Consider the following 16,688-nt stretch of genomic DNA (forward strand, 5'->3'; position numbering starts at 1 on the left):
TCCATAACTCCCTACTACTTTATTCTGCCCTAACTTTCACCAGTAAACTCACTAATGCACATTTAAACATACTTATTTACTTTAGTTTACAAAAACTACAGTATCTATCCATGATCTATGAACATTTAAGGCACACAATAAAACAAGGCTAGTAGCCTATTCTCTCCACACAAGAAAACCATGAAGACAGACAACAAATACTGAATTCAAATGGCTAAAGAATACCATCACCCCACCCATTTCTGTATGAAAAAGTGGGTGATGGGGAACTCCAAGGCTTTCCAAACTGTAGGTACTATTCCTATTTTTGTGGCTGCATGGCTTAGCACAAAAGTGGGAGCTGGAAGTAATGAAATGTCATCAAAAGTCCCTGAACCTCTCATCTGTCCTTTGCTCTAGATCAAAATACTCTTAATCAGTGCACCCCACTTTCAGAACCTGCTGAGAGCAGCAGTAGGAAATTTTTAAAGTCCACAAATCAGGTCCCTCCTACCTCACTCTCAGCACCCCTTCCCTTCCCCTCTATCCTCAGCAGCATGGGTACCTCACTAATCCTGCTGTCCCCTGTTGATGGAGGGAGGCAGAGCCACTCCTGTCTGTTCTAGCTGGGAACAGCAGCAATAGTGGAAGCAGGGGGTTCCTTTCTGTTCCGCATCTCCCAGGTGTTTCCTGCCAGCCCGGGAACAAGCATAGGCCCATAAACACACCCCTCACCACCACCTCCTCTGCTAAACCTGGCTGCAGTGGCTCTGCAGTACTTTCCCACTGCAAAATGAATTGGAAGAATTGTTATTTGGGAGGGTTGTGGGAGGAGGGGCCCCACAGCTGCTATCAAAGAGTCAGCAGGGGACAGAAGCAGCACCGGCAGTGGATGAGTTGCTCACCCTGACCTTGTGGCTAGCAGGGAACACTTGGGGAGACCACTGCCACTGCTGCTGTCTTTTGCTGAGCCCAGGGCAAGAAAACCTCTGAGACTCCCCACACACCACATACACACACACCAGCTGAGGACAGTGGCAGTGGTAGGTGGAGGAGGAGACAAATGGGAGGGGAAAGGAGGGGTGCCCAAAATGAGGGAATGCGGGACAGGATTCTTAACTGGTTTGAGGACCTGAAAGTCCCCATTGCTGCTCTCACAATGGGGTCTGCCTGCCTAGGGGTTGGGAAGTAGGGAGGTGCTGCTCCCACATCCTCCTTCACAAAATCCTGGATCTGCCCATGCTGTAGTTGGCTTTCCAACATCATGATTCTGCTCAAAAACTGCATCATCTTCAGTCACCCCAAGCAAATCCTTAATGTGCTTCATCAGTCAGAGCATTTTAATTCCATGGAACCTCAGTTCAGTGCTGATAATGCTGCACACACATTGTTGGTACTGCACACACTGACCTTTTGTGAGAGAATCCTTTAATTTCATCCGTCACTAAGGCTAGGGACAGACATTAAAAAAGCCTGAGTCTGGGTTGATTCAATCTTTGCAGATTAGCCTAACCTGCAAAGCTTGAACCGAGTTGGAGGTGGATAGATATTCAGTTTTCTTTCTAGAAATCCAGGCACATGTCTGCAGTGGCTCAGGCTAGAAGCCAGAGGGCACTAGAACAACCCTTCCTTCACTTCACAGTGCTTGGTTGAGGGGGGTGTGGCAGGTCCGGCAGGATGCTGATTATTTCCCCCCCACACACACACCTTGAGCTGCGCAGCAGGGAATGTTTATCACCCCTAAGTCAGTGTTTATCAATCCATTAAGAAAACAAAGCCTCTCTCCAAGCTCTTCTTAAACAGTTTTTCCAAAGGACATTAAGCTACCTATTGATTAGATCCAAAAAGCCTGTCTGCCTTTGTTGTCTCCCACAGCACGGACCGTAGCCAGCATGTGGTCTGCTAGCTAATGCGGTGGTATCTGCATAAAGCAGAGGGGCGGGGGGAATAATCCCTGCTTAGCTTGGATAAACCAGGCAGACACTCTGTGCCTGCAAGTTTCTGCCAGAGCTACAGCCAGGGAGCAGAGGGGAGGGGCCAGCCCTGCTGCAGAGGAGTGTGCCCTGCCCAGCCCAGAGAGCATGTCAGGATGCTGGGGGAGTCTGGTTTATTTTAAACCAGCAAGGGGCCTGAGACAGACATTACAGAAACCAGTTTGACCAAAATCAGTTAAGTCTGATACTACATTCAACCACGTTTATCTCAAACCGGTTTCAACCATTTTCAAACTGGTGTATGTGCACTGAACATCTGTTCTGTTACAGGTTTAAACCAGTTTCTGATCACTTAAACCAGTTTATGTGTAATGTATGTCCCTAGCCTAAAGGAAGTCTTTCAATCACAATTACATTTGGGATGTGACTGAGCAAGTGGCAGGCTTCAATGGCTGATCCTTCTTGCACTATATTCAACAAGGATAACATTGCTTTTTGTTTGCACTGACTACGTTGACCAAAACAGTTTCTGAGTTCCATTTAAGTGAAAGCATTAAACTCATGATTATCTTCCTAAAACGGTATTTTCCTTAGGATAAAGCTAGGTTTCACATACTAGATATGAATACATTTATTTAAATGGGATTAAACCATTTATGAATTCTTCTAAGCAAAATTTGATCATTAGCATGAGAGCTATACAAAGCCCTCATGAAAACCTATGGAAATGGATTAAATTGTGTATTAAGCTGGTTTGTGTTTTAGTTACGTTGACACTACTAGAGAACCTCAGGTGTCAGTCTACCAAGGACAGGGAGGGGCTAACAGTTTGACTCTGTAATTTTTTCATTAAAAATATCTGGGAATCTTCAAGCAAATTTACCAAGCATTATTCTCTTGAAATTGTGTAAGTAGGAGAGACTCCTTACCATCTAAGAATTGACTGCCCAGAGGAGTTTTCCAAATATTGACTCTGCTGTGAAATCCTACAAAATATGAACTTTAATTTCTACCCAGGAGAACTTTTACAATCTTTTCTCTGATGCCTGATGTTTGTGCCCAAAGCTTGCAATTAAAGACTTTTTTTTTGCAAAATTCTTGTTGGCCTAATAAAAGATATCACCTCCACCATAAACCCTGATAGCTCTTTTCATTAAGAGCCTTTTGTAAGGGATTTATTCAAAGATACTCTCAAAGTTCAAATAACTTGTTTCAATTAGTTCTCCTTTATCAATTAGATTGTTGATATACTCAAAGCTTTCCAGTAGATGAGAGTCACATTTTTCTTTCGCCAATGCCATGCTAAATTGTCTGTCATCCCAGGTCTACCTTGATATTTAATACTTATATTTTCAACTTTTGTTTCAACCAATTTTTCTTGTACTGATGTAAAGTTTAGTTCTGTAATTCCCAAGATCAATCCTAGCACTTTCTTTAAATGCAGTTATAACATTGACTACTTTCCAGTCCTCTGACAAAATATCTAATTTTAATCTGAAACTGCATTTCTGATTAAATTCTTAAACATCTCTAGTACCTGAGACACTTCATTTTTAAGTTCCTTCAAAATTCCTTCCTACATGCTATCTAGTCCTAGAAGTTGTATGAAACTTGATTTTTAATCTATCAGTTTATTCCAGCATCTTAGCTTTTCCTGCTTCAACCTGTAATTGTACAGAAAGATTCCTAAATAAGGACAGAAGAGAAAACAAATGTATCTTGTATGTAATATCTTTTAATATCCTTTGATTAGACCTTTTACTCAGTGGTAATCCTGCAGATCCAGTGATTCACTTTCAGATTTTCTGTTCTTCCTTCTCAGTAATTCAATTTTCTCATATCATTATAATGCAGGGAGTAGGCATAATGGGGAAGCCAATAGATGTAGTGAAGTTAAGTCTAAGTTCCACTTCTGACTTTGAATGTATTTGTTTTGTGACCTAGCATACATTAAACAGTCCTCTACTGAAGTGTTGTGTAACATACTGCAAATGGCACTACAGACTTGCTGAAAATGTCCTGTATGCATTAAGTGATGCCTATGTAGCTTTTCCCACTTAAGTGAAAATCAAAAATCTCTCCATTTGATGCACAACATAAACATATTTTTAAATTTAACTTGTTTATATTTTTTCTACTGTTGTATTCCCTCTCTCTCTTTTCCTTGCTGGTTTACATCTTCAATTCATTTTCTGATTCTTTCATTTTTATATGTCAGCACTTCCATCTTTTTATTTTGTTGTTTCTCCCTTTTTCTTACCTTAATTACTTCCCTACTCCATCTCAGTCTCAGTTCTACTCTTCCCATTCTCCTCTTTCCTTTCTTTTATTCTTTCTTGCTTCTCTATGTCCTCCTACCTCTTCACTTTTCTCATTTGCCTCCCTGCATGGCTAAACAAATGGCTAATCAGACAGTAAGCAATACATATGTTGTGGGAACACCTTATTTCCATTATGTTTCAATGTAAAAACCACCAGAACAATTGCTGCTGGCATAACTCAGAGGAGTCCAGAAATATGTCTATGGAAAAAGAGGTTACCACTTAATTAAACATGTGCAAACTAATTCATAGCAGACAAGTAGCCATTGAAAATTTCTAATCTCATCCCAGACCCTACCAGGGGAGGAAATCAGCATTTGAGCCTCAATATCATTATCATAAATCTGGGTCCCATGGATCAGTTGTGTTATCATTACTTTACACTCATTTTTATCTAAGATATGGTCATTGTAGAAGTAGCCAATTTTCTCCTGCCATTGTCATTTGTCCAGGTATTTCTGTCCCACTACACATTCTGGAACAGAATGTTCTCTCCCAAAACTTTCATTTGACTGTTAAGTAAAAAAGGGGCACAAGGAAAGAAAAGCACAATAGTGTGGCAACAGCAAGCAAGACCAAAAGAAGGTCCCATCATCTAAACAAAGTTCTATCAATATATGAATTAGAAAAATTATGACACAATAATACAGTAGTAACCATAAATATAGGGCATAACATTAAATAGCTATTATAAATGGAATGAATCAAATTTGTCATACTAATTAACCCAATTCACCCAAGAATACTTCTTTTCCCTTATTATAGATAGGATAAGCTACAAAAGCTATTTGAAAAACAGGTTGACTGTGGTATGGTATACTTTTCAATTTGATAAGAAAAAGATCAATATGGCAATTAAATTCATAATTTGTAATGATGTAAGAAAGATTTATACTTACCCTCTCACCGGAATATTCATATTTCTTGCCAATTTAGCAACTTCTTCAAATCTTTCTATGCTTTCTTCTATGGAACAATTGATGTTCCTTTTGCTAAAAGATTCAGATGCTGCGCCAAATACTGAGACTTCTGTAGCTCCTGCTGAGATCTGAAAAACAGAATTCAATAAAAATAGAATTGTAGAGATGGAAAGTACCATTTAATTGTATAATGAAGACATAAAATTGTGACCCCTAGTACCAATAAATCAATTTTACTTTTACCTGATGTTATAGAAACTGCAATATTAACTCTAACATTTTTGTCAGTGCGTTCCCTTTTAATTGACTGGATAAGGTGAAAATTACTGTTTTAAATACTGTAGTCTGTATTAATTAACACCTGAGATTTTAAATGATATTCCTAGATATCTAGTTGTAAGACATTATTTAAATTGTGATGATAATAAAATAAACTGCTAGTTGTAGTAACTAATGGATACTTGCTATTTACAGAATGAATAAAAACAGCATAAAAATGTCAGAATGCTAATCAGCTCTACAGCCCATTGTCATACCTTCAGTGAGAGGTGTGTGTGTACATCAGTGAGTCTCTGATCCTGGAACAGACTCTGAAGGTATATCGCTGCAACTGGCTACAGCTATAGGCATAATCGGGGCAATAGGCTGTAATGGCTTTATTATATCATTATGGACTTCCTGCAGACTATATAACAATCTACCAAAAAAGTGTCTCAGATAAGTAGAAGAGTAGGTCATTTTGGTGATCCTGATAGAGGCAGCTAACTTGCTCTCTCTAAAGACAAGCCAGCAGGTTAGATTCCTGGGAACCAGAAGATGAGGTGAAAAAAAAGGGGCAAGGGAAAGACAAATAGAAAGAACAAACACATGGGTATAATAGAAGAATGGGAAAAACAACTTTTCCAATGAAAACAGTGCTGCTTTCTCATGAAATAAATGGTTCTTTCATTGTTTAAGTTTGCTTTTCCCCCTTTTCCCTAGTTTTCACATTAGGTAGGTCAGCAGACTTATTTATACCTAGGTTTCATATTACTTTGCTTTAGAAATTCATAAGCAAATTAATTAAATTGGTACAACCTCAGTTTGGACAGTTGCAAAATTATCAGGGCAGTAGAAAGATCCATATCTTAACATATACTGCTAAAGAAATACAAAAACAAAGTGTTAAGCTATAGGTTGAGCTCCAGTTTGAAGCACTTCAAACATGGAATGTTTCAACTGTGGACAGATGCACACCTCCATACACAACCCCTGGCTGGAGGGCTTCAAAATTGCTACAGCTGTGAGAGTGGGTAAACAGAACTGTCTGTGAGTACTCTGCTGTGCTCTCTGTCTTCACTGTCTTGGAGCACCTCTTCATCCAGGTGGTGAGCAGAACTGAGACGCCTCCTGTTTCCTGATTCTGGCCATGGGGGTGATCCAGGAGAGCAGAGGCAGAATACATCAGTACTAACTGACAATCTGCTTCTTTTTACTCCTCTTCATGGGCAGTGTACAGAGCCAAGTTCTGTGAGATGCTTGGAAGATCCAGTTTTTCATGGTGACACTCTGCAGAACATGCACTTCATTTTGAAGCATTTCTGAATAGTAGTTATTTTCTATGGAGTTATTTTTAGAGCCCTTGTGACATTTTTGTAGCACTTAAAATGGCATGTATCTGTCTGCTCACCCTTTCAAGTCCTTCACGGGCATTGAGTGCTCAAACGTTATATCTGTTCAGGGCCTAAGGCTCAAGAGACTCCTACTTCATCCTTCTAAAGAAAATATTTTTATTAAGAAACATATGTCTCTTATGTTCAAAATATTTCTTCTCCTCCAGGCAGCTCAAATAAAATATCTTCCCTGAAGAATAAACTACTAAGAACAGCAACAGAGGAAAAAGTAAAATTTGACACTAAAGGGAACTAACCCTGTCATAAGGAAAACAAATGTCATAATGACTTGGGTTTCCATTTTCCTAAACTATTATACCTACCTATTTCATCTCCAGGCTTACAGTGTTGTGGTCTGCAAGGTCACTGAAGAGGATGAACTGTCAATACAACAGGGCCAAGTGCTTCTAGGGCCTAAGTGCCCATAGATGCTGGGTCAAAAAATTGAATTCCAGTCTCAAGGGAAATACCAGGAGTTCAAAATTTTGTTTTGTCTCAGATCAGGACAAAATGGAGATAGCTCAGAATTTTTCCCAACACCAAGTAATCCAAAATTATTTTGTTGTGACCTTATCAAAACGTGTCATTTTGATGTTTGAAATACTTCATGTTGATAAGGTCAAAACACATAGTTCCAAGTATCAGTATGACTTTATATTAGCTGAATTGATAAAGTCAAAATGAAACATTTTAACCTCACTGAAATGAAATATTTTGATAATTTCCCATCAACATTTAGACAAAATTGATACATTCCTACAAATCATTTTGATTTCACTGAATCATTTTCCAGTGGGGAAGCATTCCATTGGAAACCTTTTGACCAGCTCTAGTGGCAAGAAGCCAAGTAGTGAAAAGGAATTATTTTTCCTTCTTTATGTGTGCGCTACAATTTACAGCACTTTGCAGAAGACTGTTTGATCGATCCAAACTATTAAAATGTAAATGTATAGACTTTAATGTAGTTCTCTGAAATCTGTAATTTGCTCTATGAAAACTTATACTTTTACATAAAAATACAGTTATTGAGAACTGGGTGAATAATACAGGTACAGAACTGGTTTAAATGATATTAAATAGCTAGATTATGGTACTCTGCCTAATGTTTGAAACATGAAGAACTTCACTGCAGACACATTCTACCAGTGCACTTACAGCAGAATGGAAACCTCGAAGATTAGGAGTGAGAACAGGATATCGGACTCCAGGATGCCGTTCGATCCCTCTCATTACTTCTGTGTGATCTGCCATCTTAAATACATAAATATTTTGCATTTATTTTTCAAAGGTATTAAGAATTATCTTCTGTGTCTTTATTTAAAAAATATTAAATATACATTTACTGAGGGATAAAACAATACTTCATTAGACGTTCATGTAATAATTCAGGACTGTCCATCTTCCAAGTGGCTGGGGTCCACATGCCTTGAGAACTGCAGCAGCAAGGGCTGCACAGTGCACACCATCTGAGCTGTGGCAGCATGAACAGTGGGACCCCCAAGGTACATACCACATGGGCACCTCACCATGATGTGCAGGCATTCAGTCCCCTACCCTCAGCTTCCTGGCCACAGGTTCCCCCGCAAGGCATATGCCATGGGGGGAACCTGGGTCGCGAGCTAACCTCGCACTGTGGGCTGCACCATGCCACCATGCTGCCTGGGGTGGGGGCAGAAAGTATAAACCAAAAGAGGCAGGGGAAACCCAGTGACCCTGGCTGATGCTGTAGCTGGAGCAATGGGAGTAGCAGCAGCCAGGTGGGAGACATACAACATAAATTAACCCCTCACAGGCCACATGTGGTCCTGTAGTAATTAAAATGATACCTGTAACACAGCAGTGACACATTAGACTCTACCAGTAGCACCAATTAAGAGCCATAAACTCTGCTTCTGCGCCCTCAGTCTTGATCTGATAAGTGTTCTAAAGGTATACTTAACAGATTGGGCTCTGTCCATGATTCTTTGGTGGTCAGCTTTGTTTCTTTTTTGTTTTTTTTAATATGATGACAATGATGAAGGATGTGTGTGACCCAAGTCCAATTTCCTCTTCCATGTGATGGGATTCTAACCCGTCTCTCCCACACCCTGAAAAATGTCTTGACTACTAGTCTATATGTTGTTCTGGGGTAAGCTGAGTGGGCACCCTTCATGTCTCCTTTTACAGCTGTTCTGCTGTGCATAAAATATTCTAAATTGACTGGGCCAGAGAAAGACTTTGAGAACACAAATGAGCAGCGCTCTCCAGTCTAAGAGCTGGGCACTCACATGCAGGGGATAGTTTAGTTTATTTCAGAATTATTTTTAAACAGGTATTGTCAAATAAAATAATGGTTATGAAACCTAAATCACCCTTTTCAAGTGAGTGACAACTACTAAGCAACAAAATTGAGCTCCCTTTTGACTCTGCTCTCTCTCTTTCTCTCTCTCTCTTTCATCTGCCTAGCTCTCATTCTTTTTCTGAATTTGCAAGGCCATTCTTTAAGAACAGAGAGGACCTTTTCCTTCAAAATATAATAGTTTTAAAATGTGACAGTATTTGAGTTTCAACTACTTTCCAGTGTCACTCTGTTAATATTAGCATGACATTTTTAAAGCAGTGCTTCCTAAACTGTGGAACACAACCCACTATGGGAGAACCTGAAATCTTTTTCAGGGTTGCGACAATCAGCAGTAGAAAGAATCAGCAATAGAAAGAATCAGCATCAATCAGTGGCAGAAGTAAAAGGGGTAGAAGAGTGGCTGTGAGAGTGGCAATGAGCATAAATAATAAAAAGTTTGGGAAATGCTGCTTTCTAACTATAAACTTAGAAAATTCTGCTTACCACAATAAGGAAAACAAAATACACATCTTTCAAAATAATTTTCTATACTTGGTGCTATTGTATTTTGACAGCTTGAAAGATGCACAAAGAATTTTAAAATCTGGTTTCAATAAGGTATTTACCTGTATAGCGATGCTTTAATAATAGCAACATGGATAATACTCTGAAAAATAAAGTGTGTTCTCTTAATATTGTAAAGTTAAACTTTCATACAATGTTTCTGGTTAACAGAGCTCTCTTAAGCTCTTTATAGAATTTCATAGGACCATATTTCCTGATAAAATGGATAATATTGAGTTCAGTTTTTAAAGCAAATATCTATAATAAGCTGTCCACTTCCAAAGACCAAAAAGAAAACACATTCAAAATAAAGTAAAACAAAAATCATCAGTCCCTTCCAGACTTAATAATAGTTTTATCCCAACAATACAGGTTACCCTGCTTTAATACTAATAGTCATTTCCAAACCTTTCCCCTAAACTCTACAACTCCATAGACATATTCTCTCTGTAGCAGTAGCTGTTCTTGTTAACTCAGGTACGGGTAAGTAAATGACATTTTATAAAATATTCACTTTACTTATCAAAATAAATGTGCAATAAATACCTAGAATTTTCCTGGGATAAATCAGAAATAAACCACATTCAATTCAGTGTAGAAGTATGCATCACATATGTGTCTGCTCTTTGTTTATACCAGTGTCCCAGTCTGATTACCCTGGTGTAAAGGTATCATGCATTTTAGCCCTGTTTCTTCTTCTCTTGTGCATTCCTTCTTCTCATCCATTGTTTCACTCTTGTGTCTCTCTCTTTCTTTCTGTTGCCCGCTCCCCCAACCTTTTCACCTGATCCTGATACCAATCACACATTATGACACTAACTTCACTCATTTCCAGGCCATTTTCTAAACAGATTGTTTTATCTTTGCTAAGCTTGCAAGTTTTTATCCCAAGTCTTATAAGCCTGGTGCTCTACTTACAGTCCCAGTCACTGAAATCTTGTAATCAGGGATCTGGGTTTTCCGTTTCCCATGAAAAAAAAATACATAAAAAACCAAGGTTTTCCCTTTTTACCTGAGAAAAACACAGATTTTTCATTTTAATAGAGAAACACGGATTTTGCACTTTTGCAAAGAGCTCTCTGTAGGCTGGTAGAGTTCCAGCCTGAAAGGGGCTAGGGGGAATAGGAGGAGGGCAGTCAGGGAGGGGGCCCCATGTACACGTATATGCACATGGCCACAAGGCAGCATGGAAAGCAGGCCCTGCAGGTAAGTCTTGTGGGGGGGGGATTGAGGGCCCCATAGGAAGGGAGGAAATTGGCAGGGCTGGGGCAGCTACCTGGGGCTAAAATGTGTGCCCAGAGGCCCCAACAGGGAGTGGGATAGGGCTGTGGGCAGCTCATCCAGGGGGCCAGCTCCCCACTGCTGCATGCATTCCTAGGGGGGTAGGGGGGACCTGTGCCCCCCCAGATCTGTGTGTGGGGTGCAGATGAGCTAGTATGCTTGAAAGAAAGCACTGGGGCTGCTCCGGTGCATCTTCAACATCATTCTCCTATATTTGAAGCATGTGTTCCAGCAGCAAGATGTGGTTCAGGCTCTCCCAGGTATGGCATGTTGCCAATATGGTGTAGACATGCCCTACGTGTACACTGGCTAGTCCTGTATTCTGAATGAGGCAGCAGCTAGGTAGAAAATATATTATGAGATCATGTAGTTTTAAACCCCCATGCAGAACTCTGCCACTTGAGCTAATGGAAAAACTAATATCTTGAACTAATTTTGGCTGGAATTTTCCAAACAAATCATCTAGAAGCAAAAACTTTAGGAAATGATTATAAAGCAATTATATTTGCGGAAATGGAAAGCAGGGTCTTGTCATAGGGACTGTCAGGCATTCTTTATCATAGACAATACTGCCATCCTTACTTACATGATTAATAATGACTTAAACAGCTCTTCTGAATTGCACAATGCAACTTCCTAAGGCCCCTAGATTTTCTTCATTTCAAACTTCATAAAATATTGTTACATTATTAAAACAGTAAGTTATGAAAAAAAAGAAAAGTATATTATTCTAACATTTTGTTTTTATTAGCAATGCCAAATCATGCAGGTTGCTTCACTCTCAGGAGACCCTCATGTTTTTTTCTGATACAGTTATCTTTTTCCCCACTCAAGCTTAAAGATAGTTCACTCAATTACTCAAGAAGATCATTAATCAAATTAAGTAATTTCTGTTAATGCTATACCATAACAGGATCATTGCCAGAAAATTTCAACTGAATGAAGTGAAAAAAGAATTCAGTACTTTTGAATGATATCCATGTCTGGAAACAATAAACTTAACATATTCCTCATATTTCACGTCTTAAAGGCTTTGAGATTTCAAAAGATGCAACTGAATAATATGGTTTCAACTGCTGTTTAGATTTGCTTTCACACCATTAAAGGCTCCTAGTACACAATAATGTGTGCCCTGGTGTTAAATTAATCCTTGATTTCTTTCAAATTATTTGAACCATCTTCAGGGCTAGGGACAGAAGTTACGCATAAACTGATTTACGTGATCAGAAACTGGTTTAAACCTGTAACAGAACAAAAGTTCAGTGTACATAAATCACCTTCAAAATGACTGAAACTGGTTTAAGATAAACCTGGTTGAATGCAGTATCAGACTTAACTGATTTAGGTCAAACCGCTTAATGAAACTTCTGTCCCAATCCCCTTTCTGGTTTAAGTTAAATCAGAGTCTCTCAGCATCCCAGCATGCTCTGCAGCCCTGAGCTGGACTGGCTGTCTACTCCACAGAATAGGGCTGGCCTCGCTCCTCTGCTTCCTAGCTGGAGCAGTGAGAGTGGACTCACTGGCCGGCTCACTAGCCTCCCCAGACAAACCGCAGCTGGAGTCTGAGACCAGGGAGGATTAAACTGAGTACAGAACTGCCCTTGAGTACAGAGCTTCCTCTGAGTACAGAGCTGCCCTTTTCCCTGCTGTCTTACTTAACACTAGCTGTGATTGTGGACTACAAATCCCAGAGGCACCTGGAAGCAGGAAGAGGAAGTGATGAACAACCCTGGAGATTCCTGCTTTTATGATTGTGGACTGTAAATCCCAGAGACCTCAGGGGCGGCAGGAAGAGGAAGCAAACACGCAGCCCAGGCTAGCCACTTGCTGGAGAGCTGTGATCCAGTGTCCCCTGGCTTCGGGCTTGAGTCACTGCAGGTATGTGGCTGAATTTCCTGAATTACAAGTGAATGTCTGTTCATTTGCCTACTGATTCAATCTTTGCAGCTTAAATTAACCTGCAAAGACTGAATCCATTCAGCCTCAGGTTTTTGACTGTCTGTACTTAGCCCATGGGATCTTCTAAACAGCATTCCCTCCAAGCTGTGCAGCGTGCCCAGTCGCACAGGTGCACTCATGCTGCGCTGCCAGGTGTGCCTCCGCAGCCGTGCGTGCCATGCAGCTTAGAGGGAACACTGCTTCCAAATAAAGCAATAGAAACATGTAATTGTTTAATATTTCAAATCCTGAAAAGCTAATTTAATAGCACACTGGGAAGAGGTGTTGAAAGAAGAAGGTACAGAGCTTGACTAACTGTTTATGAAGAGTGGGCCCAATTAGACAGACTCCAGAACCTTTTACGTAATAATCAACTTCATATACTCAGCTTTTCTGTCAATTGAACTGAGGTTTTTCAACCTGTTTCAGTAAGTCCCGATCAACTTCCATCTGTCCACCTGGTTTGCTCATTACACTCTTCACTCTAGCTAATTATGATTCATACTCTACAGCCACTTCGTTGTTCCTCCTACATGTCCACCTGTCCCTTACTGTTTTCATGTCTTTAGCATAAACTGTGCAATATTATACCATGAATAAATATTGCCCCTGACCCAAGGATCTTACAAATGAAAGGTGAAATACACAAGGAAATCCAGATTGGGATAATTTACATTGATTTGGTCCGCCTTTTTTGCTTTCTCACACTTCTCTCTCTTCCTTGCTTCTCTTGTCAGAAAAAATATGAGGGATGAAGGGAATGAATGATGTAAGGTAATAGGTATAGAAAAATGGAGTGAATTATTTACCAGGAACCATGCAATGCAAACTATTGTATCAAATAAAAGATTATTGTTTTAAATAGTTAAATGTAACATAGGATTAATAAACATATCTGTGCAACATACATGCATATCATGAGTTATGCTAATGTATTGTTAATTTTTACTAGAATTCAATCAAGGATGCAATTCTTGGAACTCAAATGCTGTATGTTTAAAATGTAGCTTCAGCATGTGTTTTAAGCTAAACCAGCAATTTGTAAACTTTTCAGGCTATGGGCCGGAATGACCCAGTGTGGATCAGAGGTGGGCAGATACCAAGACCATTATACCACTGCAACTTTTCCCCACCATGTCACAGGGAAAGCTTCTGCTGCTGTCACTTCTCCTCACTCTAATTCTCCTCTGCAGTGCCCATATCTTGCTGCTGTGCTCCTGTCTGAGACACAGCACCTGGGGCCACTGTCCACAGGATAAGCACTCTGAAGCTCTGGGAGCAGCAGGGGCCTGCTGCTCCTGGTCTCAGTACCCTGCTAGTCTCAGGCCTTGGCAATGTCTGTGGACACCAAAGAAGTGGACACATCCGGGTACAGCTGATCCTGCTCCAAAGATGATACCTGTTTATAGCCAGAGTTTTCCAAACCAAGTCCCCAATCTTTATGGAAATTAAGGTTGATATGATATTTATTTCACAGTTTTGCAAAGCTGTAATACAAAATCTGTGCTATACAAGGTCTTTTACACAACTTAGCCTGAATGCACAATCAAAGCATTATCAATTTATAATGATTAGCAAGGCACAATGATCAGTCCACACAGCTTATGTTCAACACTTGACTGTTGCAACAGGGCTACTTCATTAACTCATTAAACATTATTTTGGCGAAGAAAATAATGAAATAAAGCAACAGAAGAGCCATGTTTCTCTGGCTTCTTCTAAAAATAAGCATATCTTAAAAAATGCAGAGAAAAGAGATTCACCAACAATCTGTTTAAATTTATGCCTAAATAAATGTTTGTGCAGAGATGACATATAGCTCCAAAATGTTCTTTGTAGCCTCAAGCAACACCTACATATAGGGCATGCCTACATGAGGTGCTACGTCACCATAGATCGTTGCTATGGCAGGTACTGTGCAGTCAGTTAGTACTTGCTTTAGTACCAACTGTGCAGTGGGGTGCATGTGTAGACATGCCCATATTCATGCGCATAATTTAGTCTTTGTCAGGGATCAAATGCTGGCACTAAGTAATTTGTATTATGGTTTCCATGTAAAGTAAATCAGTGTGATCACCTAACATGTAATGAGCACCTACAAAATACGCATTTTTTTAAATTGACGTTTTTGTAAGCACAAATTTTCAGTCCTTAACTTAATAAAAATAGTATCAACCTTTCTCGGATTAGGAAAAAGCCTCTGATACCAAGTAATTAATTAAATGTTAAGTACTGGAGCTAATTCCACACCAAAAATTACAGCATGATTTAAAATATATTAACAAACTGAAAGGATACCAACAACCACTATGAAAACTGGTTCCAATTCCAAAAAAAGTTTTGTGTGTTACCTTTGTCCCCTTGATATTGGACCCCTTGGATCCTATAAGTAAAGCCTTATTTTAACATACACTGCATGCTATTAGACTTTAAATTGTAGTAAAATATTCCTTTTCTAAATTCTTTTAAAAATAAGCTTTTTAATGGCAGATATTTATCATTCTTGGCCATTTAGATTATAGGTGTGGGATCCTGTTTTACATGGCACCTTGCTACTGTGGAACTTTTTCTTTTGGCTTTTCTGAGTTATAAATTCTGTGCCAAACCAAACAGTAGAAGGGAAACCATAAAAGAGCTTTAAAATACTAAAAAAAGAAATAAGTGAATGAGTGATCTAAACATAACCGGGGATTCTATTCCCATGACCTATGAAAAGAAAAAAGAAAAGACATAATCAAGACTGCACTCCCTCTCAAAGCAACACTACCTTATCATTTAATAGGAACTATTTTAAGCATTGTGTAAGCCATTAAAACAAAATATTCAGACTTTAATTTGAGATAAGAAGGAATTGTTCTTTTTTTTCAAATCTGACAAGTCTGAGCTAAATTTGCTGTTCCAGAGAGGTCACAGGAAAAGGAAGGAATTAAACAAGAGAGAAAGAACCAAAGAAAAACAGACCCATGTTTGCCTTAGGCTTTTCATCCTAACATTTAAAAAAACATACATTATTCTCTGATACTCTAACCATTGAAGTGTGATGGTACAGTAAGAGCTTTTCATGTGAACAGTTTGAAAGCTTACAGCAGACTAGCGCTATACTGTATTACTGTCTTGTGGCTTATAAGCATGCCACCCCAGTAGGGAGACAAGGAGGCATTCTGCAACTCCCTAAGAACTCTCAAATTGTGCTGGACAGGAGGGAGTAACTCAAAACACCTCTTTTACCCTGATTTATATGAGGGTACAGCAGGCTCCCTCATACAAATCAGACTGTCCTGTTTGCCAGTGCCTAAGTGGACACAAGGCTCCCATACATTTCTCTCAGTGGAGTATCTGAGGCACAATCTAACCCCAAGGGTGTATTTCTAGTTTAAAACTGAAATATCTTCCACATACTTTAACAGAAGATGGGCAACAAATGATAATTAAAATTTAAATAGTTTCCCTCTTTCTTCGTTGCTCTTCAAGTATTTATCCTTCAAAGACATTTTCTAATAACATACCCGTGGTTGTAAATAGCCTGTGTAATTCCATGTCTAAATTCCAGTCACATGTATGCTGCACTCTGGTACTGTTGCAAAACTGTTTCTGTCTGTTACAAATACATAGTAAGTACAATTTTAATGAAAAATAATACCTGGCTTTTTAAACAAAATATTTTTAAAATATCCTTGGCAATCCATTCAAATCCAAATCTAACACAAGCTAGCATGGTTGAAGCACAATAATCTTTGTCTGTGGCCATCATCACAATACAAAAAATGAGTTTCAAATGA

At 39.2% G+C, this 16,688-nt stretch overlaps 1 protein-coding gene across 1 annotated transcript in view; it reads right to left on the reverse strand.

Moving 5' to 3' along the window:
* The window catches only part of LOC112548220 (3-hydroxymethyl-3-methylglutaryl-CoA lyase, cytoplasmic-like), a gene marked incomplete at its 3' end in the record, with an annotated part of 67,247 nt that overhangs the window by 32,552 nt on the left and 18,007 nt on the right, over positions 1 to 16,688 (reverse strand). Inside the window, exons 4-5 of the mRNA XM_025193115.1 lie at positions 7,962 to 8,057; positions 5,134 to 5,282 (exon numbers count right to left, since the gene is read on the reverse strand). Coding sequence (XP_025048900.1) covers positions 5,134 to 5,282; positions 7,962 to 8,057 — 245 coding nt within the window. The remainder of the gene's footprint in view (positions 1 to 5,133; positions 5,283 to 7,961; positions 8,058 to 16,688) is intronic.

Source organism: Alligator sinensis, unplaced genomic scaffold (assembly GCF_000455745.1).
Source record: "Alligator sinensis unplaced genomic scaffold, ASM45574v1 scaffold1311_1, whole genome shotgun sequence".
Taxonomy (NCBI): domain Eukaryota; kingdom Metazoa; phylum Chordata; order Crocodylia; family Alligatoridae; genus Alligator; species Alligator sinensis.